This window comes from Lepidochelys kempii, chromosome 14 (assembly GCF_965140265.1).
Source record: "Lepidochelys kempii isolate rLepKem1 chromosome 14, rLepKem1.hap2, whole genome shotgun sequence".
Classification (NCBI taxonomy): Eukaryota; Metazoa; Chordata; order Testudines; family Cheloniidae; genus Lepidochelys; species Lepidochelys kempii.
Window position 1 is genome coordinate 8,094,742 of NC_133269.1, and position 25,816 is coordinate 8,120,557.

Sequence of the window (25,816 nt, forward strand, 5' to 3'; positions counted from 1 at the left end):
AGTCAGAAATCAGATAGAAAATGGTATGATTTGCTATTTTACAGCACTTCCTGAAACCTTAACAATATTTCAAGAATAGTATCTTACAAACTGTATTAACAATTCAGTATTCAAGTCTCTCTTTAGACTGAATGCAAAAACTTGGAGCTGGATTACAGTCTCCATTAAGTGGCACACAGCATAGCATATCTTGAAATTTTCCTACTATACAAGTGCAACAGCAGAGTTTTTTCTTCTTAATTGTAAGTGGTAACACACAACATGCCCTCAAAATTCAAATCTGGTCCCATTGTTTCATTCCCTGACCATCTCACGTTAGCTTTAGAGCCAATGTACCACAGAGATACAGGGGGAGATTTTTAAAGGCACAAGTGGCAGTTGAGCACCGAATTCCTACTGACTGAGAAATGGGTGCATACATACCATGTATGTCTTTGAAAATGTCTTCCAATGTCAGAAACAATAAAAGTGTTCAGTGTTGAGGAAAGAAGCCAAAAACCAAGTGTCAACATGATTGTGTGTGAATTCATATGAACACTCTTCCCACTCTGGAATAATTATTTTTTAAAAATATATATATTTCTATGAGGTACTCAAAACCTTCAATTTTGATGACTTTTTTTGCTTAATTTGCAAAAATTAATTTTCTTTATTAATTTTCCAAAAAAATCATGGGCTGTTATCTCTGGCAAATCAATGTTTAGTCAAAAAGTCAATTTAATAGCCTTCTTGAGACCCATGCTGCTTCACATCACTTCTAATTAATGTCACACTTTATCCTTCAGCTACTCTGGTTTTAGAGTTTACAAAATTTAATCTCTGAGATACAGGACAAAAAATTTAATATCTTTTTAAGTGAGAGACCGTTCAGAAGCCCTGAGTCAGGAGCTGTGCTGTATTAGAATCATAAGTTTGGAATTATTATCAGTCAGGTCACTCTGTTGCTGATAATGATCTTCATAACAAAATGAAACAAATATACATTCTGAATGAAATATTTTATTACTATGTCCTGAACATAATTTACATTGTGCTGCAATAGATACTGTTTTACTGGTAGAACTAATTTACATAGTGCTTGATGACAGACAGCTGCCTGACATCAATAATGTTTCCACTATTTACTTATAGCAAATTTGTTAAATGTAATCAAATCATGTGCATATACTAGCAACCTAAAGACTAACTTAAGAGCAGTACAGTGATTTAGTTTCTGTTACAGACAGTACAACGATTCTTAACAAAAAATATGGAAAATGTAAAATTTTATCTTAATTACATTTCTGCCTTTTCTCTCTCCTCTTCTCCCACATCCAGGCTTGTTGCTAAATCCTTTCTGTTCTTTATGGGCCTGATCCAACGCTCAGTGAAGTCAGTGGAAAGATTCCCTTGACTTTAGTAGGCTTTGTAGCAGGCTCTCTCCAAAATCCATCCCTTTCTGTCTCTAAAACTAAAGCCTTGGTCCCTGTACCAATCATCACCAGGCAGCGCGGCTCATGGCCGGATTTACCAGTGAACACAGGGTGCCCTGGCACGGGGCCCCCCAAAAACAGGGGGCCCCAGGGCCGGGCACTCGGGCAGCTCAGCACCGGCACAACCCCCGCAGGGGGGCCTGCACTGCAGGGGCAGAGGAGAGCAGGGAGGGAGGCTCACCTGCAGCCTCAGGGGAGCAGGTGGGAGGTGTGAGTGGCGGGAGGAGGACCAGGCAGCCGTGCAGCCGGCCAGAGAGAAGCGGCACTTTGAAGGGGAAACCGCCGGTTCTCTCCAGCTGCACAGCTGCCCCTGCTCCTCCTGAGTCCTCCGGCCATGTTCGCAGGGCCACATTCGAAAAAGGGCTTTAGAAGGGGGATTGGACAGGGGGTGGGGTCCTGGGGGGGGGGGGCAGTTGGGGCAGGGGGTCCTGGGCGGGGGCGGTCAGGGAACAGGGGGGGTTGGATAGGCATGGGAGTCCCGGGGGGCCTATCAGGGGGTGGATAGCTGTTGGGGCAGTCAGGAGACAGAGAGAAGGGGGTGTTGGATAAGGGGTGGGGTCCTGTGGGGTGGTTAGGGGCAGGGGATCCCGGGAGGGGGCGGTCAGGGGACAAGGAGCAGGGGGCTTGGATGGGTCGGGAGGTTCTGAGGGGGGCAATCAGGGAGTGGGAAGTGGGAGGTGGTGGATGGGGGCAGGGGCCAGGCTGTTTGGGGAGGCACAGCCTTCCCTACCCAGCCCTCCATACAGTTTTGGAACCCCAATGTGGCCCTCAGGCCAAAAGGTTTGCCCACCCCTGCACTAGAGTAACTTCATGACTTTTTTCACCTCTCCCCCTACACCTAAAATATCTACCATAATCCTTTAGTCCTATACTCAGGGTCCAACTGACCACCATATTTGCGGTTGGGAAGGAATTTCCCCCTGGGTCTGGTGGGCAGAGACCCTGGGGTTTTTTTGCCTTCCTCTGCAGCACAGGGTGCAGGTCACTTGCAGGTTTAAACTAGTGTAAATGGTGGATTCTCTGTACCTTCAATTCTTCAAATCATGATTTGAGGACTTCAGTAACTCAGCGAGAGGTTATGGGTCTTCTACAGGAGTGGGTGGGCAAGGTTCTGTGGGCCTGCAATGTGTAATCATGAGACTAGAAGATCAAGATGGTCCCTTCTGGCCTTAAAGTCTATGAGCCACAAAGCTTCACTCTTGCCACCATCAGGTCCCTGCACAAGATTCACTTCTTTCAGTTATCATTCCCATTCTGACCTTGACTCTACCACTCCTGCCCTTGTGCCAGGTTTAGCTCCCTCAAAACTATTAATACAATCTACAGATTTTACATTTCATAAAAGCAACCAACAAGATGAGGACACAACAGTTTGGCAGTGTGGTGCTGGTGCTTCCCATACTTACTATCACATCTTTGCTGGTCCGATACTGCAGTGCCACATCTAACTTTGGGCCTGATCCTGGAAACTCATATAAGTAGTGCTATTACCAAGTTTATAGGACTACTAATGCAAGCGCAAATTTACAAGTTTAGGCCCGTATATTGTAAGCCCCTTGGAACAGGAACCTGTACTTTTATTTCTCTATAAAGCACCATCCACACTTTCAGCACAGGGCTGAAGAAATAGAAAATAATAATAATATGCTTCAGTCTTCCAAAGCTACAATGTAATTGCAGTACAGGTCTACTTTGGGGAGAACAGGGAAAAGCAATCTACCAGTCCTAATCCTACAAGAGTCTGTTTTCATTTTCTATTTAAAGCAGTTCAACTCCCTTCCCTGAACCACCTTCACCATTAATGAAGAACAAAGATGTACCCTTAAAACAGGAAGTATATCTGATCATCAGTTATAAGGAATTCAAAACAGCATTAACATACCATCTTTGATATGAAAGTGTTTGTATTTTTGTACCTGTTGGGGCTCCAGGGTATGGTGGGAGTCATGCGGACATCTGGAAACAAAATACTGTTGTCTTTGATCCTGTCCAAGGCATAATGCATTTCACAGAGGGGTAAGCGATTTAACTGAAACTGAAGTTCAACCTACAGTACAAAATGAATGAATGAATAGATGTACCAGAAAATATTTAATTAAGAGGACTCTTTTTACTTCAGTTTTATCTTTCAACAAATTATACTGAACTTCAGAAAAACTCAAGCAAGCATAATCGGATCAAAAGATTTATAATAAAGTTAACTTGCTTAAGCCCATTTTGAACAATCGCAAAGAAACATATGATTTCTTTGTAGTATAATTTGTGTTTTTGACTATTATGAAAGGATTTAATCATACTTTTAGAAATAATTCTGTAATCTCTTCCAGAACTAGAAAGGACTATCTTAGAAGAATATTTTTCAATTATATTTAAAAATATAAGCTGAAAGACAGGTTACACAAACCTACTCTGGAACTTTGATCTGGTCAGAAATTTTCGTGGACCAGTAGATGGCCCTGTATGACATATTCCCAAGAGAGGCAAAACCCAAATACTCGCTGTATCAATCATTCTCAAAGTATAAAACTGTTGAATACATTGTACTATAAAGACATCTAAGATACCTCACAATCTTTGCAAAGATGGATTTCTGAGATTAGTTGCATACTAACATAATCATTTACTTTCTTTCCGATTACTGGTGTTTTAATGTTAATAAATAAAGAATGATGACAACAAAATCTTGGTACAAAGCCAGAAATGGTAGCATAGCATGTTGGCATCCGTGATTAAACCCAGTATTAAGCAATGAATGGTAAAATGAATTTATGTAATTGCTTACGAAAGAAGCAAAGATAAAGAGATACATTTTAAATTACAGAAATGGATAAAAGTCACTTTTAAGGGGAAACAATTAATGAAAATGATCCACTGAGACTATAATCTACACAGCTTTAAATTTACATTTATTAATCTCTCCAGAAACAAATGGTCCTGATGAAAGTACTGAACAGAATAATTGAATGTTGATTAAAACAGAAATCTGTAGAAATAATATGACACAAAACCACACTAATAGAAGAGAACAAATAAATCCATAGTTGCTCTGATTGTTACCCAATGTGGAAGCAGAGCTTTTCATAGTATAGTAACAAGCAAATAGCCATGTAATCACTGAAGGACAACTTCAGTTAGCATTTAGTGAACACACAATAAGAGCACTCATGGGGATTTACTACAAGATGCGTGTGTGTTGGCCAGCATGACAACACTGACGGTCAACGTATTTCAACCTATACAGAAAGGCACTCCTCAAGACACATACTGACTGGAACATGCACTAGTAACACTTGCACTTCTATGGCAACCTTAACTCAAGGATCTCAAAGCATTTTACAAAAGTGGGTTAAGAACTACCTTCCCCATTTTACAAGATGGGAAAATGGAGAGACTGAGCAGTGACTTGCTCAAGACAGCACATCAAGTCTGCAGCAGAGCTGAAAATAGAAATGAGGGGTCAAACTCCAAGCTAAGGTACCCCAGTGTAAATCTGGAGAAACTCCACAGAGGTCAATGGAGTCACTATAAATATATACCCGTGCAACTACATTAGAAAATTTGGTCACAAATCTATTAACTCTCAACCCCTGCTCTAACAACTCAATAATATTTGACCACCCTATTGCTTAATCTCTCTGTTATCAAATGGTAAATATTGTTACACCTGGTTAACAGCCAGAAAGTTCAACTGGCATCCATCAACCAGACGGCATTTTTAAAAATCTGTCTTTGCTGGAAGTTTCTCAAAAGACCAAACTGAAAATTCTAAAAATAAAGAAGTACCACAAATTGAGACGATAACACTGTGTTCACCAATTAAAATAACATGGAATCCAAAAGTCTTCTTACTATACTAAGTACAAAATCCTCCCAATTGTTACATTAAAAATCCTTTGTGACAATCAAAACAGCAACTTGAGCACTAAAAAAAACAAATGATCATTCCTCTGAATTAATAACATGCTATCTCATGTGGAATAAAAACCCAATCAAAACCAAACCTCAGAACTTCTCTAATGCAGGCATCAGCAACTAACAGTACAGTGTGACCTTATTGCTGTAACCCTCATCCTTCATTAGTTGTTATATCCCAGTGTTAGTAATTGCTTGTGAAATCACTTCATAATTTAGGGCCCAATCTTGCAAACTCAACTGTCAATGTTTCAATTACTCCAATTTAGGGCATGCAAGGTTAGGCTCTTAACAATGAAAGCTCATTGGGACTGGAATCTATTGAATCTGTCTTAAGCACTATGCTCTTGTAGGGCAATATGTGAATAGTAATATGAACAGTACCAATATTTACTAAAAAAGCCAAATCCAGCCCTGATTTAAGTGGTTGTAAGTCAACTAGAGGCAACAGAGCAGTGCCTGCTTATACTAGGGCTGAATTTGGCCCAAAAGTTGGAAACCTCTTAAAAATCAATATAATGACTTTTAATTTTCATCCCTATTGTTTACTTGTATGCAAAATCTAAAGCCAACCATACAAAAGAGATAAAGGTGACATCGAAGCTGCACAGCATTCACTATGGAATTCACTTAGAAAGGCAAACGCAACAGCTAAAAAAAAAAAAAATACATGATTTTCAAAAGTTACTTGAATAAGGAATCTCTTTTTCCATAGCCCTGGTTAGTTTAAGATGTGAGCCTACCAAATGCTATATACGATATACATTTTACATTTACAAATATACATTTAATATACTTTTAATTTTAATATACATTTTACAAATAGTAATCAAAATATTTGGATGTTGCATTATTCTGGGGGATGTTTACATTATTTTCTGAACCAGTCACTGGATAAATCTCGTAACCAGGTATACAAGAACTAGGCTCTAGACAGGCAAGGAGGAACTTGGTATGATTAAACTAGGGTGTTATTTGATATTTGTTTTGAAACACATCTAGAGGCCCCACCGTGCTAGGTGCTAGACACACAATGAAAAGGACACACATACTTTTGGTGCACAACTCATGCTTCTGCCTTGACATGGTCTTTCCTTCTCAGTGATCTTACATCATAATTTGTCAGATCATTCCCCCTCTAGTTATCGGTGTATAGACTTCCCCTTTGAACACCACACGGCTGCGACAGAGGCATGGAAGCATGCCATGCTAGCACTGTAGAGAGGGGGAAATGTGTTTCTCCCCTAAACGGGTGGCATGCTGCTCTTGCTCAGCGCACAGAAGCGCAATGCCTGCTCTGCTAGTTTTTTCATCAGTGCGAGAAAAGGAAAGAGCGGGAAGTCCTAAGTAAGAACGCAGAATGCTAAAGTACAATGTGCCCCCAAGCAGCACGCTGCAGTGCAACAACCGCATACACTATCTCAGCAGGGAAACCATGTAGTTTACTGTAGTTCTTCCTTAGAGTAAGTTAGTCTTCCACAGGCCCCGCTCCTCCAACTCTGTCCCATTTTCACTATACCAGCACCCCTCTGAGCCCCAGAGCCTTCTCATTGCTCTTCCTCCAAACCATTACCAGCATCTATCAGACCCAGATTTCCAAAATCCTTACCTCAATCAACATCTTCTTCCCATCATCAGTGGTTCTCCAACACAGATCCCCACAGCTCTCCAAAGATGTACATCACTCCCCACATTCTACTTAGCACCAGCAGCCAAAGTCCTAGCCCCCATCCCATGAGATTCAGCACTGCCTGTCATTCCCCTTTCCCCTCACCTTCACAGCAGAGTGGGCATAACCTTATCCTTCATGGCAGCATTCTCAAACCCTAGGCACAGATTCCATATGGGTGGATGGGGCATTGGTGCCTAGCTCCTCTAAACTCCTTTGAAATTCCCATCTTAAGTGTCCTGACCAACACTACACAGTGAGTCAGTGGCAGAGGAAGAAACAGACTCCAAGATTCCTGGCTCCCAGGCCTCTGCTCTAACCACTATGCAATACCACTTTCTTCATGATCTCTAAAGAGTATGAGAGCTGTCAGCAATGAATGCAGAGAGGTTACAATTCATTGGTCTCTAAAAAGTTTCTGTAATATTAAAGAGACAATGTCAAGTGAAACTTTTACAACTGACTAATTTTAAAAATTCATGTTTCAATGGAGTCCCCTTCAAACAGTTTGACCTGAACTTATTCTTTTTATCTTTTAATAAAAATATCACAGGAGTTTTTCTGCTCTGCTGTGGATGTTTAGAAGTGTCTTCCTAACTCTTGACTGTGGCCCCAACCTTGCAGTTGGGGTTACACAGGAACAAGGCTCTGCCAATGCAAGACTGGGGCTTTTAACGGAAAAACAGCTAAGCTGACTATATGCAAAGTGCTGTCAAATGCACAAAATAAACAAACAGGAAGAGTCTTTTTTTTTTACTACTTCTTTCAGTTCTAGCCATCTTACGTGTCACTTAGCTGTACTACCTACAAAATTTTCAGATAGAAATGTGATTTTCATGTTGGCAATGTCCCTATAACAGCCCTTTCTAGGAATCTGAGTTGGTGTTAAACATCTCTTACTAGCTGTATGTACTTCGCCATTATACCTTACAATAAACGTAGAGGTTTTTAATCTAATTCGGATGAACTCATTCTGTTAGATATGCTATTTTGTGAAGTACTGACTGATACCATCCGGGACGGAGTGGCGTATTATCGCATTATCTTTCTTCATTCCACAACAAGAGAACAGTGGGAACGGAATTATAGTTCCACTGCCAGTTAGCAGAAAATGACACAGGACCATGTGGGCCACTAAAGAAAATTGTCCTCGCATAGCCTACAGATGGATTGGCACCAAAAGGAGCAGAGACCAAGAAGAAAGAGCACTTCACCCTGAACAACAGGTATTTCCACTGCACCTCTGTAAAGGATGCACTTGATAAAATCAGAACTGCAAACATATTAAAAAGCCTCCATTACCCGAGAAGCAGGGCACCAAGAAAATTGCATGATCGGGGAGGTTTATTTTACATGGATTACTGAAAGAGATCGGACTCAAACTATATATATACTTTAGCCAAAGACCATAGCAATAAGACAGATTTGGCCAACATTTAAAATGAAACATGAAATCCTGGCTCTACTGAAGTCAATGGCAAAACTCCTATTGACTTCAGTGAATCCTATGTGTATCTGAAGTATATGGGATCAGATCCTGAGTTCCCTATTAATTTTTCCACTCAGTTTTCAATCAGTCCTCGCACTGAAGAACTCTCACTGAAATCAGGACTAATTAAAAACTATATAAAGAGTTTTAGGATTTGACCATTGGTTCTGTAACAGATTTACAAAGCATTACACTTCTTTATGAATAATTGTAGGACCCAATTCTCATTCTAGGATATTGGAATCCTAAAATAACAGATCTGAACAACTCACCTTAGCTGAGTTTCATAAGAAGTTTTAAAAGAGAAAAAAATAAGTGAAAGTTACTAAAAGCCCCAACTCATTTTGTATTCCAGGGCAGTTTATTGATAGAGTCAGTTAGCGGCCTTAATTATTGCTTTAAGAAAAACAAACACTAACCGTACTCAGCATGATACAAGTCTTACAGACTAATTATCCATGTTAAATGAAGACATTAGGATTCTTGCATATGTTTCACAAAACAAACTGAATGGAAGGTGACATGCCCTCGGCAAAAATGGATTTATTTCAATCAATTTCAGTAGCCTTAATTTGGGATTATTTTTGTTAGGTAGCAGAGTCAATCCCCTTACCTCTACCAGGGAGACACAGGAAGGGGGGAATTTTTTGATTTTTATCAACTAAAGTTTATTCTTCCATGTTCTAGAGCAGGATGTATTTACATTACCTGAACTATCTTGTCCATAAACCCCACAACACTATTTAAGGTCAAGCCTTTGATTTTGGTCCATTTCATGCTGATTGCAAAATAAACAAAGTACTGACCCTATCTCCAGTACTGTTTCCCCTGGCAATGGTGCTGTAAATCTTAACTTTGTGATGGGATTCCTCCACTAAAGACATCTGGGCTAGGGAAAATAATAGTCTCCCTCTTACACAGACCTCTGTCTGCATTTTCCTTCTAGTTTCTGTTATTCAACTGAATAATTTCTTCACCTAATGGACAGTTTCTCCAAAGCCTGCCAAGACACTGGGCTTAGTATAAGCCTAAGAAAGACTGACATAATGTGCCAAGGAGTTGAGGAAGCACCCTCCATCAAGATCAACAACTATGAACTTGAAGTGGTATATGAGTTCACATACCTGGGGTCCACTATCACAGTCAACCTTTCATTTGAAACAGAACTCAACATCTGCATTGGAAAAGCCACCACAACAATGTCCAGACTGAACAAGAGGGTATGGCAAAACAACAAACTGACAGAACACACAAAGATCTGTGTGTATTGTGCATATGTTATCAGCACACTTTTGTATAGGAGCGAGACAGGGACCTTATACTCTCATCAAGAGGCTCAAAAGCTTTCATATGCGTTTCAGATGCATCAAATCTTTGGAATTTCCTGAAGGGACAGAGTCACCAACACTGAGGAGCTCAAACAGGTCAGCATACCCAGCACGCAAACATTCCTTAAATAGAGACGCCTCCGCTGGCTTGGGCATGTGTGCCGAATGAATGATGGGCGCACCCCAAAGGACGTCCACTACAGCGAACTGGCATCTGGAAAAAGACCCAAAGGATGCCCATAATTGTGTTTCAAGGATGTGTGCGAGCAAGACCTCAAAGAGATGGACATGGATGTGGACAAATGGGAGGATCACACTCAAGACAGCAGCTTTTATAAACAAGAGCTTAACAAAGGTCTCTGGAGTTATGAGAGGAAGCAGTCTAGCTTAGCAGAGGAGAAAGAGCTTGCAGAAGGCAGAGCCCAAAGGGTCAAAACATCACCTTTAAATGTGATGTGGCAGAGATTGCCTCTCTCGAGTGGGTCTCTTCAGCCACATTCACGGCTGACATAAAACCAACTGAGTAAATTCTTTACCTCTCAGGGGTGCATACCCATGGTCTCTCGAGATTAAAGGATGCCTACTACCACCTATAAGAGGAACTTGGCCATGTCAGATCTTCCTATTGACAACTCATTTGAAATGCCTAGCTTTTATTGAGCATAGGAATGTAGGAATTACCATACTGGATCAAACTCACAGTTCACCTACTCCACTATCGCATCTCCAACATTGGCCAGGCACCACATGCTTGAGAAGAAGGTGCAAAAAAAGTCGTATTAGATTGCCTAATTCCTTATCATTATAGATTGGGTTAAGCCTGGCACATAACCTCTCTTTCAAAACTGATGTCAGCATTAACAATTATAAATCTGGATATTCTTATTATCCATATAAATGTCTAATCCCTTTTTGAATCTTGTTAAGATTTTGACCTCAATAATATCCTGTGGCAATGAGTTCCACATTTAATTGTTCATGCAACGTTTAAATAATTTCCTTTTATTGGTTTTGAATTTGCTACCTATTAACAGAATAGAATGTTGCCTTTCTTCTTATATAATGAAACAGGAAGAACAGACACTCACAATAATTGTAGACATTGTGCTGTTCAGAAAAGCCCTCATGTACGTGGCCCAGCCAGGCAGTCAGGAAGAGAAAGAATGGTAACTTACCATACAGTAAGTGATTCTTTAAATATTATAGTCAGTGTGGATCCTTCTACACGTGAACACATGCCACATGCACACAAGATCATATTTGTTTTCCTTAATATCAGTGTCTGTCAGGGCTGCACACATGTGTCTTCTCATGCTTCCACACCAGGGGATAAAGGGCAGAGTAGCGCCAACAGTTCCCTCACAACTCAAAGCCCATGGCAGCTTGGATGGAGGACATATCATGGGATTCTCACTGGTTGCAACATCTCGAAGAACACAGTTACTGTCGGATAAGTAACCGTTCTTTCTTCTTAGAAAACGTGTCAGTGTGGAATCTGCTATACGCAAGGGGCAAGTAGTATCCCCTCAGGATGTTGGGAAGAGGCATTTCAGCCACATCAATCTAATAGTCATTGGAGTATTGCTGTCTCACATCTGGCATCCAAGCCCAATGCATAATGCTTGACAAAGATCAGAGGATTACTCCGCGTCATCGCTTTGTAGATCTTGGAAACTGGCACATTTCTGAAGCAGGAGGAGGATGTTGCTTGAGGTCTGGTCGAGTGCATCTTGATATTCAGCAGTAAAGGAATACCAGCCAATGGGTGATGCAGCACAATACATTGAGTTATCCAGAACTGATATTCTCTGTGAGGAAACCGCTTTAGAGTGCCTAACTATAGCAAAACACAGAGGGGGTGACAGTCTGAATGGTTAGATCCTGTCAATGAAATCAAGCGAAGTCCTGGACGCCTAGCATATGTAATTCCTTTTCTTCTAGTGCAGAATCTGGCTTTTGACTGACTAATTCAGATGAAATTCTGAGACCAGCTTAGAAATGAACTTCAGGTGAGTTCACAGCACCACTTTGTCCCTATGTAATGTCATATTGGGGGGTTCAGCCATAACTTTTTGAAGCTCACTCCCCCTCTCCTGGCTGAAGTAACAGCCACCAGGAAGACGGTCTTCGGAGTGAGGTTGTACAGGGAGCAGTCTCACAGAGAGGCTCCCTGAGTCTCAGGAGAACTAATGAGGACCTAGGCAGGAGTAGGTTCTCTGCCCAGTGAATAAGTGTGTAATAGCCCATTGAGAAATTTTGACACCGTGGGATGAGAAAAGACGAAGCATGATTGTACAGATGGATGACAAGCTGAGAATGCAAGCTACACCTTAACAGAGCTGAACAAGAGGCTGGTCTGTATTAAGTGTAATAAGTAGCTGAGGTTCCAATGTATCAAGGCCTGGACTGAGTCCATATCATGCTGGGCAGCCCATATCAAGAACCTCTTTTATTTAGATGAATATATTCTTCCAGCAAAGGTTTCCGGGCTATTTATCATGAGCCAAGGTCATCATCATGGGTAGGAGCAGGGATCTGGAGTGTGACGGGTTGGATCACAGAAACCCCCTGGGGGTTGCCACCTGATGTGCCACAACTACTTCTGCTCCTACTTTCCTGCCCTGTCCACTTAGGACTTCAGTGCCCTGCCCTGGTTTGAGCCAGATCTGCTAGCCTCCTGCAAACCCAGTGATCACATGTCACTGTAAGACTTCATTACTCACTTGCCAGCACACATGTATACAGGAACACTGACTGTAGGTGGCTCTGTTTTACTTGCAAATTGTCCTGGTTAATGGGAACCATTAAGATTCCAAACCACCATTAATGGCCCACATTTTGCATAACTAGAATAGGACCTCAGAGTTATATTTCATACTTCTAGTTTACATACAAGAGTGATACATTTATACAAATAGGATGACCACACTCAGTAGATTATAAGCTTTGTAGTGATACCTTACAAGAGACCTTTTGCATGAAGCATATTCCAGTTACATTATATTCATACTCATGAGCATATTTTCATAGACTCATATAGAGTGCAACGGCACATGGAGCAAGGCAGGAAAACAGGCACCAGAAATAAACAGAGGTCTGGGATGAGAAGAGCAGGAGCCAGGATCAGGCTGGGAGGAAGAAACCAGGACTCAGGCAAGTAGGCAGGGACCATACCAGAAGGCAGCCAATGATTCACCTAGATGGTCAGACAACTTCCTGTGCTTCTTCATGGGCAGGACTCTTTTTGAGCTAGAGCTTCAGTAGCCCCCTTCTCCACTGGTTCAGATGAGCTGCTGGGTGGCGGCCACAGTCTGATCACTACCTGGGGAGCCATGGGCCCTGGTTCAAGGCCTGCAATCTTTCACAGAGGGTTTGGACTGCACTATAAGGTTAGCAGTTGGCATGAAGTGCCTTGCCTCACCTTGCCCCGCTGTACCTGGGAGTCATTGATCAAATTTTCCACATTTCTGGTTTTTAAGGAACATGCTTTATGATAAATAGTGAAGATAAGATAGCCAAATAGGCTGAAAAAGACCAGTTACGGGTCTCTGAAGAGAGCAGGCAGTAAGGGGGAACCGAAGTCGGGTCACACCCTTTATGCCCTACCACAAAGAGGGAAAGGGCAGGTGCATGGCCCCAACAGACCGTAGTAAAAACAAAATCCAAACCGCATGCAAGAGTCACATGTGCATCTACAGAGGGATCCACACTGACACATACTCAAAAAACAGACAATACAAAGCCCAGGGGGCCACGAGGAGAGACTGCAGAGAAAGGGAGAGTAATCAGACAGGCAAAAGGCAGCAGAGAGATCAAGAAAACAGGAATAAAGAAATATCGCAAAAAGAACAGGAGTACTTGTGGCACCTTAGAGACTAACAAATTTATTAGAGCATAAGCTTTCGTGGGCTACAGCTCACTTCATCGGATGCATAGAATGGAACATATAGTAATTAATTAATTAGTCTCTTACAGCTTGTATGGCAACTTCCACCTTCTCTGTAGATATACATCTCTCTTCTTACTATATGTTCCATTCTATGCATCCGATGAAGTGGGCTGTAGCCCACGAAAGCTTATGCTCTAATAAATTTGTTAGTCTCTAAGGTGCCACAAGTATCCTGTTCTTTTTGCGGATACAGACTAACACGGCTGCTACACTGAAACCTAGAAATATCGCAGGTAGGTGTCAAAAGTGGAAAGAACACCTATGCCCCCCCACAAACACACACCCATAACAATAAAGATGAAGCTGGAGGCTCTGCAGAACAAATAAGTCTATACTCAGGCACAAAATATTAGCTTATTAGCTAATAGCTATTAGCTGTCTTATTAGCTCTTAAGGTATATCCTTGAGAACATGGAGACACACAAACTAAGATTTGCACAGGATGCTTAACCATATCACGACAAGTTTTATATCAGAAATGAGTCTCATTAAAATATATTTTTACTCTTAACAGTTTTAAAATATTAATTCTATTACATATAAAAATCAAATTTATACCTGAAATTCTTCTCCTTGCTAGATTTTCTGCATATAATGAAGAATAAAAAATTCCTATTAATATCTTTCTAGTCCTTTGGCGTGTAAATTATTTGAGGAGGGGAAAAAATAGCACAAATCCCTCCTACAGCAAGAATCTTCCATTCAAACATACCTGCATTTCACAATCTGCTCGAAGATTAAGTTCTTCACAGCATTCCCTGGATACCCTCAAGAAGATATAATCCTTTGTTTTCTCTTCAATAGCTGCTTCATAAACCTTCTCTTTGGTTCCTTGGGTCTGTACTGACTTCTCTTTAGTGACTGGCAATAAATAAACAGCATTGACTTTGGTCATCACCAGCCGTCCAGCCAAAGTGTCTTCAGAAAGCGTTTCAGTGAGCTTAAAGCGGCCAAAAAGTTGTCCGTTTTGGGCATACTTTGCACCTCCGGAAACACCAGTGAGCATGAAGCTTGCTACTATCTGCAATTGCACTTTTATGTTGAACCTAAATCAGAAAGGATAAAGTTAGTTCAGAAAAAGGAGTTGATTTTAGAAATCAGTAGACAATGTTAATCAAATAAAAAATGCCTCCAAATTCAGAGACATCATACATTCAGGATCCAAACCTATCTCCCTTACACTGAGTAATACCTTCTTTCGCAGCAGTTCAATGTGATTGTGTAAGTAACTATTCATTGTGAATAAGGGGGGCAGATTCTGGACCTGAGTAAGAGAAATTTAAGCATAGTACTGTAGAACATTCAAAAATGTTGTGCTTCCATTCAGAGAAGGCAGCTACAAATTCTGTTGATAAGAGAAAAATTCCCCTGCAAGCAGCTGCTCTGTCTGTCTGCAGGTATGGGGGCCTTTTATATGTTATTTAAAGGCAACATGTACTTTAAGGGTAACAAATAATCAGTTTATTCAGAATGAAAAGACCCTCGAGTTTCTTCTTTTGGCAAGTAAATCTGGTCCATGATTCTAAAACCCCACTACAAGCAAAGTGACAATGTGGTAGAGAAATTTTATAAAGGATAACTCAATTAATATATTTCCTGCCATTGTCAAATTTATTCATTACAAAACCCAGACTCAAATTAGATCTATATTAAATAAATTAGTAAAGCTATAAAAAAGTGTAAATATACATTACCTTGGTGAAGGAAAACGATATATAATAAAAGGAAGGAATGCAATTGTAAACAAAGGAAGTAACTGAACAGTACAAAAACATCTGAGGGCAACAGTGTCTATTTTGCTTCTGAATGGAATGTAACTAACATCAACGGGTGGTTAAAAGCAGTAACATCTCTGAAGGTTTTAAAAAGACGCTCTAAATAGACAGACCCAAACCCTGAAATTTTTACTTAGGGAAAACTCTGCCCGAAGTCAATGAGAGTTTTACCTGAGTAACGGCTGCAGCATTTTCCCCGCAGCAATGAAAAGTTATTTTAATATTTTGTAAGTTTACGATATATTCATGAATTGACTACATCGGATTCTTTAGGGACATATACACAGGTTCAGAAGAGAATACGGTTCCTATTTGTTCTGTACACCCTCTTCTAGAGAAGGCAGGTTGCTGTCTTGCAGGGAGCAAAGGGCTATTATACCCTCATAGTTTAACAGATTATTTTAAAACTTTATGAAATTAGAAGCTAAGACCAATAAGTAATGAGAATGGATCTATTTTAAAAGAAGGATTAATATCTAACATATCACATGCCTAATCACATTGAGCAGTGGCCCCAAGCAGAAGCGGAAAGAAGCGCTGCCGGCCGAAATGCAGCCGAGAAACGGCAACGCTTTTCAGCGGCATTGCAGCGGGCGGTTCTCCAGCGGGCGTGCTTGGCGGCAGCATTTTGGTAGTGCAGTGTCCTGCGGGCGCATGGAACTGTGCCAGCGGGCACGTTGGGGCCCCTGACATACAGCATCTGTGCACAAAGCTCCCGTTGACAGTGAGTTCTTTCTGCGCTAACATGTAGCCATGACTACCCCACACGACATTCACAGTAGAAGTAGCAAATCCACTCTTTGTATTTACACTTCTCAAAAAAATCATAGACAATAAAGATAAAAATGACCTATTAGCCTGTCTTGTCCTTCCCTTTTCTAAAGGACAACAATCTAGTACGTTTTCTAGTTCCTTCTTCATCCTGGTTTCTAAATGTGCCAAGTAACAGAGCTTCAGCCATTCCCTTGGAAATGTATTACACACGCTCATATATCTGTCTCAATGTCAAAAAGTTTAATCTAATATTTTGTAATGAGTTAGAGGGGAATACATCAATGAAAGTAGAAGGGATGCAGAATACATTGCTTTCCATTAAAATGAGCGGTGATCTTTTTATCATGTGAAACGGACAACTTTCTACTGTTGTGTGTTGTCTCCATATGATGCTTTCCACATTTATGTTGACTTGTTCAATCCGTTCAGCTTCCTTCTAACCATTCCTGGTAAACTATTAAAAGTGCATATGTAATACTATTTAATCCATTTGAACAGAAAATCTTTACTACAACGTATCACAGTCCCAAAATCAAACCAGTTTCAGTTCTCTTCTGTGCATCTTAAATGCCTATTAAACCCATGAAAGATTTTTTTTCACATCTGATAAATCTTTTTGCTTAAATGAAAACTGCAAGTCTGTCTCCTTGTAGTGGTATTTCATTCTCTGTATAACATGTACACAAAGTCTCACAAACATCCCTGGCAAATAACCAATACAATGAAGTAAGAGATGATTTTTGGCTTGACAGGGACACAAATTTACTGTCTTCATCATCAGTATACTTAAGATAATTGTAATAGCTACTAGGGAATTTGCAGTAAAAGTGATCATTTAGTTTACCTCAAAGCATGAATTCAGCAGACCATGATTGAAATTAAAATAAATTCCTTCCACTTTCTAAAAGCATTTAGGAGAAAGCATGCAAGACTTTTTCCTTATCAACTTATAATACATAATTCTGAATTCTCTATTAGTCAGTTACAGATGTTAATTCCATTCAGATAACTGCTGCAATATTGTGTTAAATGTATATAAGCCTCAGTAACATTTAAAATTTCATTATTATTAGTCAGATATCAGGTGGCAGTATAACATTTTTATTTCATCAAAGCTTTCTCTAACTTGAATCAACTTAAAGCAGTCCATATTATTACACATATATTAGCTGAATAACTATATTACTGCTATTCTGAGACATGCTACTCTTTACACAATCATCTTAAGTGGTTACATTGGTTCTAGTCTACTGATGAAAACCTTCTTCTCCAGATTATTAAATTATTTCCATTGACTAGGGAGACACCTTCTGGTGAGCTATTCAACCACCAAATCCTCTAGTACTCAAGCACTATACTTCCTTCATTCACTCCCCCTTTCCTTCTTAGATTGAACATGAGCACATTCCACATTCATGCTTAGTAAGATTTAACAAGATGAACCTCACTCCCCAAGCAAAAGATCTGAATCAGACCAATTAAAAACAACACTTTGGAGTGGGACTGCACTTTCCTTTCAAAAGTCTGTTTCTATAAACTGATGAATTAAGCCTCTGGACATCCCATGAAGTCAGGAAGTATTTTACAGATTGTGAAACTGAGGCACAAGGAGGTTAACTGACACATTTTTTTTAAGTGACCTCTAATTTTGGGTGTTCAACTTCAAATACCAAGAGCCTGATTTTCAGAGGGGATGAACTGAAGCTCCTGACTTCAACTGGTGTCCTGGACAGTCAGCACTTCTGAAAATTAGGTCATAGGTGTCTAAAGTTGGGCACACAAGAATGGAGCACCCAAAATTAAAGGTTACGTTTGAAAGAGCAAGCCTTAGCCATCTGCCCAATGTAACACTCCAAATCAGGGGTGAAGGCAGCAACACAACGCAGGTTTCTTGTCTCCCAGTCCAACGCTCCCTGTCCTAGTGTATTAATTAATAAGCCACTGTAATGTTCATAGCTACCATTTGTTTTACTATAGGTTCTTTCAAATAGTACATCATGGTGCTTTTCTAAGAGGAAATAAACTCCTTAGTCTCCCAAACAACTTACCAAAAAAAAATCAAATATTTTTGAGGTTTTTCTCATATTTGACATTTTTCTGGATTACACAATGGATGCTTTCACACTAACACTTAAAGATCTGATATTCAGCTAATCAGAAATGCAAGTCCAATTAACACTTTTTAGTGTGCTCTCGCATAAACACTTTACCACAAAAGCCATAATTAATTTTTGAGAGTTCTTATACTGTAAATTCAAGCTTTGTGTAATTTTAGAAATACTTTTTCTTCACTGAGAGATGAACTCTCAAGTGGTGAGAAAAACTAAGTTTGACTTTCTTTTGAAACTTCAGCTGTCTTAGTCATCATGCCACCTCAAAACTTTTGTAGTCTTTGATATACTTCTTTCTCTCAGATTTTTCTGGGCACCATGAAGTTGGAGACAAGCACAGTAAAAACTAACAGGAAAAATTTATCAGCCAAAATCTCAGCAAATCTGCCCTCTGCCCAATATTCCAACCTTCCAAGCAATGTTATAAAATTTCAGCATAATTATGCTTCTATTTCTAATTTGTTAGGGAAAAGGTTATTTTCTATAATTACATCACAAAAGTTTAAGACTTAACAGATCATTAGCCCATCTGCTGCCAGTGCAGACCGTAGCCCCCCAAAAGACCAAATATCCCTTAGCTTGAGAAGCACTGCTCTATCTGATGTGGGGGACCGGCATTTGCTTTTTCCAATGTGCACGCAGACCAGCAGCCAATGGCTCGCGGACCGGCACTGGTCCACGGACCACCGCTTTGGTTAGCACTGCCTTGGAGAATATGGCTGTGTGTGCCAGTTTTTTAAAAGGTTCAGTATGGCGTTTACCATTCATGCGCGTAAGTCCCACACAGGGCATGCACAGCGGCATTTTACTACTCAGCAGCACAGTGTAGTATGCAGTAATGGCTCACGAACTCAGGGCCCAATGCAGCAAAGATACACTGAACTTCCATGAAAGCCAATATGTGAGGCTTCTGAAAACTTGAGGGAGAATCTGGTCTACAATTTGAATAGCAAAACATGTGACAGGTATTATTATTATTATAGTCTGCTTTCTTTTTTAATGTAAGAGTGAGAAAGATGAAGACGTTTAAATCCTCAAAAATTACATGAAGGGTCCAAATTACCACCAGATCCAAACTAGCATCTAAATTAGAGCTTGGCCTGCACACCTGCTTGTTCATACAAAGCCCACGTTTGCATATGGAAATCAGAGTGTTGGCTTATTTATTCAAACCTTTATTGCCCCTATTTTCTACTCTAAGCATGTTAAGTAATTATCTAAAATAAAAATTTTCCACAATATTACAATAAACACAATTTACACATAAAGCTCTCCAAGACTTTCCCAACCCCACCAGAGACTCCCTTGCGACAGTCAATTAAAGACACTTTACCAATGCCATTTCAACCTCTTCCACATGACACCTTTCAGCACTTGACCTTTGGCCTTCCAAGGAAAGTCTGGGACAAGCACTGCAATTTGCAGTGTGCCCTAAAGGTCAAAAAAAAAAAATAGCCAGGCTCAAAATTAAGGCTAGGAGCGAGAACCAGAGTGCTGAATCCTTCACCAAGAATGCCCAGCAACCAACACCCTCCTGCTTATAGTGAGGGCTCTTAGCTCAAGCGCTGGAGATGACCACATCCGCTATAGGATCACAAGGAGAGAGGTAATCTCGCAGGCAGACAGAAACAAACCATTTAGCGTGTCATAGATCAAAACCAACACTATGAATTTGACCTGGAAATCAATTGGCAGCCAGTGCAGATTTTGGAGTATGGATTATGTGCTCCAAGCGGGAAACTCTGCTTAGTAATAATCAGCTGGCTCAATTCTACACCAGCTGCAGCTTCTGCATATAGTCCTACGCAGAGCACACTGCATAATCCACCTTTAGGCGAAAAAATGCCCATGTGCACACAAACAGATGCATTCTGAGCTCAAAACTGGAGGTGTCACTACTGAAAAATTAGCCCAAAGGACAACATTTGATTTAAAGCAAGCACCACCAGGAAGCTGGTGATTCTATTGTGTATCTAAGTATTGCAGGGGTCTTGATACAGCAGGTGGGGTGTTACATGCTGCATATGAAGCCATAAAGTAGCCTCAAGTTTTAACCTTTTCTCTGCATTTTCTTGTGCATGTTTAGGCCTATTGCATCATTTTCAAATCATGCACACCACCACTTTCTAAATGGGATCAATTAGGGGCTGATGAAAGTGAGGAACCAGCAGTACTAGTTAACCCAGCAATGCACTGCAACCATGGACTGCAAATTATTCCAGTCCTGGACCTCTCCTGAGAGACCCTGTTGTCAATCAGTTGTTTTATAATCTGTACAAATATCTACTAGAGGCTATCAAGATCCACAACAACCACCATTTGTGACCTAAGGCACACAGGATCACATGTATGTAGAACTTTGACCCAGTGTATTAAAATGGGTTGACTATAACATAATTTAATCAAAAGAAGAAGATTTCTATCATCAACTCTACCAAACAGAAGACACTTAAAAAATATGTATAGAACTTACGTTTATTAATCCACTTAACAGAAAGTCATGCAATAGCAATAATTTATTGCAGTACCAAATTATCCAAAAGTGAAGCATCATGTATTGGAATGTACTCATTATTCCATCGTTTGTACATGCAAGCTGCTCTTTTGTCTTCCATGAGATGTTGGCAACGTAATTTTCAACATGAATATTAACAAAGTAAAAACATTATTTATTTGTTGTTTGTATCATTGTTTTCTCTAAGTCTGATCTTGGTTTAAAATGCTTTGAAAGATAAACCTCCATAAAAATACATGTGATGGAGGTCAGCAAGAGGGAATCTGTTAGTTTGCTGAAAACATCATGTAGAGGCAAATTCTTTGTATGTTAAATTCCAGCTCCCCAATAGAGGAGTGCTATGACTAGGTATATTCAGTGAACTGGTTCAAGTTTACTATCGCTTATACAAGATATGAAAGCAAAAATGACTAGATACTATTTTCCTGCTTCAAAAAAGTCTCTTTCAATAATAGTACATATTATTAATATTCTTAAATGACCACTGCATAATTAGATTAAACTCCTGACTACGTCCGGAGGCACAGTGCTCTACAGAAGACATTCTTGTATTGGTATATACAAGATTTTACTTGCTACCACATCAAGTTAAGGGGGAAATGATGCCAATAAGAGTTCTTGATCTAGGGGTATGTCACCTTAAAACATTTTCATACCATACAAGTGAAGGTGAGATCATTAATCACAAATGTCAAAATAGAAAAATGGTCTAGTATAGCATGACTATGAACCTGGAACGTGTACCTTATTTTTCCACCTGTATCCTTCTCATATGTCTAATGGTGCTGGACAGCATATATATATAATGACAAAGAATATTCCTGACACAAAAAATAGAGTCTACATTATGTGCCCATCTTACACTTGGAAAGCTATTACTCAGTCTGCCTGTTTAGCGAATAGTAGGTAAAGCATCAGCTCTCCAAAGCAGTTACTCTAGATGTACACGTCTGCAACAGAGATCAGGATCTGGCCCACCATGAGGAGGATTCAAAAGTTTTCTTAAACCTGCAATCGTCTATAGAGAAGAATGGTAATACTTTTCTTTTCTGAAACCCCTTTTATTTGAGGATGTCACAGATAACTGAACTGTAACAGGCTCTCTTTTTTGGCAGGGGAACAGAAACATTCTAAATTGCCCCTGCTGTCCTTAACATTTTTTTGTATTTAGGGAGCTGTAAGAAGAAAAAACTAACATCAGGACCCTCGGGAAACACAGTACATTTGAGGTTAGTGTCTCTAACCCTAACCAAAGGTTAATGAAGACATCTCTTTATCTTCACAGCCATTTATTACTACAGTATATATTTCCATTCTCTTCTATGAAGAGGTAAGATTTCAAGACTCATATCCACTCTTAATTTACTTTAAAGATGTAAGAAGGCTTAATGACTAACTGTTATCCCTTTCAAAACCAGTCAGAGAAGTGCAATTACAATGAAAGGGTGACACCCTAATCATTTTTAGTAGGACAGCAACAGTCAGTTAAGACAGAATTTTGTAAAAGTATTACTTACTTGCTGACTTCCTTATACTGTGCTATTTCCTCAATATAAAGGAGGTCATGCAACCGAGACTGATAGTTGATCTTGGTCAATGATTTGTCCAGGACAGACTGTGTAAACAGCTGGTCAGCAGATAGAGGAATTTGGTATCTGATAAGAAGGCTCTTCTCCAATTCAGTAGTTTCATTAGGCTCAAAATCTACAATAGTCTTAGAAGTAGAATCCCAACGCTTAGCTGTAGTTAGTAACTGTTGCCGTGCATGCATCAGGTATTCAAGATCTGCATGTGGAAATACAAACAGGGACAAGATTCAGTTCAAATTCTCCAAGATGATTTTCTACACTTTGATCACATGCAAATGACATATATAAGTGGGAAACAATAGATTTTTCCCCACCACAGCTTATTCATGTAAAACAGAATAATTGTGAATTTGTAAGCGAAACTTAATTTTTAACTAACAGAATATGGTTTGGTTCTTCAAGGAGAACACAGGATTACTGAAGTCACTAAGCTATCTTAAAATAATCAAACTGCAGATAAGATTCTCCTTTGTCTAGGACAGTTTTCATAATTTTACTGTTGAAGAACAAGTCCAACTTCAGAGACTGATTGACAACAGACACAAAAACCAACTCACACACAAGAATAAGAGAATATCAAAATATAGCAAATCTACAGGTAGAACATACAAATTAAACAAGCAATGGAAGGAATCTATTATTATAACTAAGAGCAATCAGAAGCATCCATAATATCTGCATGTCCTTTTCAAATTTTAGATATAATAGCAAACACCTTTCCCCTCCAAAACCAGAGAAAATACACATGAACCTCACAAGGTAAATCATGTCAGCTAAGCTGCGGGGGAACCAGTAGGGTAGGTGATAGGGAATCTCCTAACTTGCAGTACACGGAAGGCCTTTAGCATATTAAAAACTAAATCCTAGGTTAATATAACATTAGGGTTAAACATTTGAAAAGATTCACATCGTACACACACAGTTAATTCTCCAAGAATCACTTGAAAGTGTGACCACATTGATAAATGGAAGGAAATTAATGTTTCAGTCTGTCCTTAGTTAGTTCTGTTATGTCTATATATTGTAGCCCAAATCATAAAGATGAAGTCAAGAATTTTTCATAGACCCCTGCAATAGCCATTGACACGCAAAAATTCAACACATGGCAACTGCTACCTGGAGGACTACTTAGGGGTTTCATGCAACAGAACTATAGTTAAGCTAAAAGCTTCAAAATGATTTAGCATTCATGGTGAAGCAACAGCTGCCTTTTAATGTATCAACTTTGAATCGGGCATAATATGGGTGCCCAGATATCACAGCATTGCCTGTGAAAGAGTTAAGAAAGACCCTGTAACCTCAAATAAAATATTTCATTTTATCTACATCATTCTGTATCCTAAAGAGATGAAAAATGTGATGTCTGAGTGATAATATGAGGCCAGTTTAGCAACAGGAATCTCAGATCAACATCACTCTTCAGCCATCGGAAACAGGCCTGTCTCACTTAGTAAACTACTCTAATATTTTTGAAAGTTCATCTAAGAGAGATTAGAAAGAAGATATAAATAATTCTCTTCTTCCTCTAAACTGAATGATGTTAGGTGCTAATGATGTACAACAGGAGAAAAAGGCCCATGTTTGATGATTTCAGAATTAGGAATTATCTCACCATGGGTATTACATTTTCCTGTACTGATCATATCTTAAGAGTGTAACAGTACAGTCAGACTGCCAGGACACTGTCCTTGTTTGCTAGGAAATTGGCCATTTGATATTGCATGCTACAGATACTTCCTGTAACTGTTCGTCTGACATAACTATTTTCTGAGTATTAACATGGAATATACATACAGGGTTGCTTTCCTAAAAAGACTTTTGTGCATTTCCAATCCTAAGAACATTTTCACGGCATGAAACTAATCTTCTCTTGAAAGAGAGAGCTTCCCAAGAAAAGTGACAGACGCCGCTCAACTTAAATGTCTCTTCTCAATACCATTTAAAAAGGAGGATGCTTGTCTTTCATGAGGTCATAGCTCCAATATCCTTAAAAGTTATTATTGACCTTCCCAAGTCACTGCCTAGATCTATCTGTCATATACGGATTTGTACCGGCAGTGTAGGCACTCACTAACAACAGGTGAAGGCCTCCTTCAGGATTGTTTGCTCGATGTTACTTCTTCCATCAGACTGCTACATACTATAACCCAACACCCCACCACTCACGGAAATATAAATGCAAAACACGCACATGGAACAAGATATATGCCTAACATCACAATTCCTTCACTTGCTTTCAGTTGCAATCCTTACCCCTTCCATGGCCCATATGTTGTCTACATAGATTGTTAGCTCTTAAGGGAAAGACTTTGCACTTATGTTTGGTTGTAAAGAACCTAGCGCACTTTTGGGCATTAGATAAATATTAATAATAATCTGACTGATTGGAGATTTCCTTTGCTATCTCTCTGCATACAGAGATGTGACATCTCAAAAAGAGGTGTTGTAGTGAACTCGGCAGGCAGTACACTATGCAGCTTCATCTTTCCATTTTGCGCCAGAGTGCCATTTACATTGCCCCTGCCCTTGATCTAGTTTTAGCAGTCAACACTGAGAAATCCTGGCAGTTTAAACTGCAAGGACACTGACTTGTCTGAAGATTAATAGTTTTGCCTTTGCAAATAAATTATGGCTTGGCTCTCTTGGTCTTAAACAGCTCTACATTGCAAGGACACCAGGTCTCTACAAGTTTACTGACTTTGGAAACCTGTCAGCTCTGGTTAGCTGCCCTCTTGCATGGAGATCACATAATAGTTCCTGAAAAGACCACAGCCTTGCTCTTAAACACAGTATCTCATGCATTCTGAAACATATCCTATGTGAAGCTCTAGTGTATTGTGGACACTACAACTTCCTGCTTTGGGCTATAAGTATTCAGGTAATCTGGAAAGAACAGTTCATAAACTATGGCATTTGCTATTGACATTTTCTCTTCGCTGATCTGGTAAATGTAAATCTGTTCTATGTAAACAAAGGATAGGAATAGCAAAAAGCAATACCTGCAACTCTAGCCAACCCACATACTATATGTATTAGTGTATAGCAATGACATCTATAATTATTTCTGCTAATAAAAAGGTCTCAAAAGTCTTATATCACTAAAAAACAAGGAAATATGAATTTCCTGGATCACTTAAAGATTTAGGAATAGATCTGGAGATGCCAGAAATAGGAAAGAGTCTCTACAACACATCTCTGAAAGGTAGAAAGAAATTAATAACAATAGCCTGCAG

The 25,816-nt window shown here is 39.7% G+C and overlaps 1 protein-coding gene across 6 annotated transcripts in view; it reads right to left on the minus strand.

The window, feature by feature from the left end:
- HELZ (helicase with zinc finger) overlaps positions 1-25,816 on the minus strand; it is a 149,517-nt gene that overhangs the window by 84,177 nt on the left and 39,524 nt on the right. For all 6 annotated transcript variants that reach the window (XM_073310830.1, XM_073310828.1, XM_073310832.1 and 3 more), the window contains 3 exons: positions 22,512-22,779; positions 14,532-14,865; positions 3,389-3,519 (listed from right to left, as the gene is read on the minus strand). In XM_073310830.1, coding sequence (XP_073166931.1) covers positions 3,389-3,519; positions 14,532-14,865; positions 22,512-22,779 — 733 coding nt within the window. The remainder of the gene's footprint in view (positions 1-3,388; positions 3,520-14,531; positions 14,866-22,511; positions 22,780-25,816) is intronic.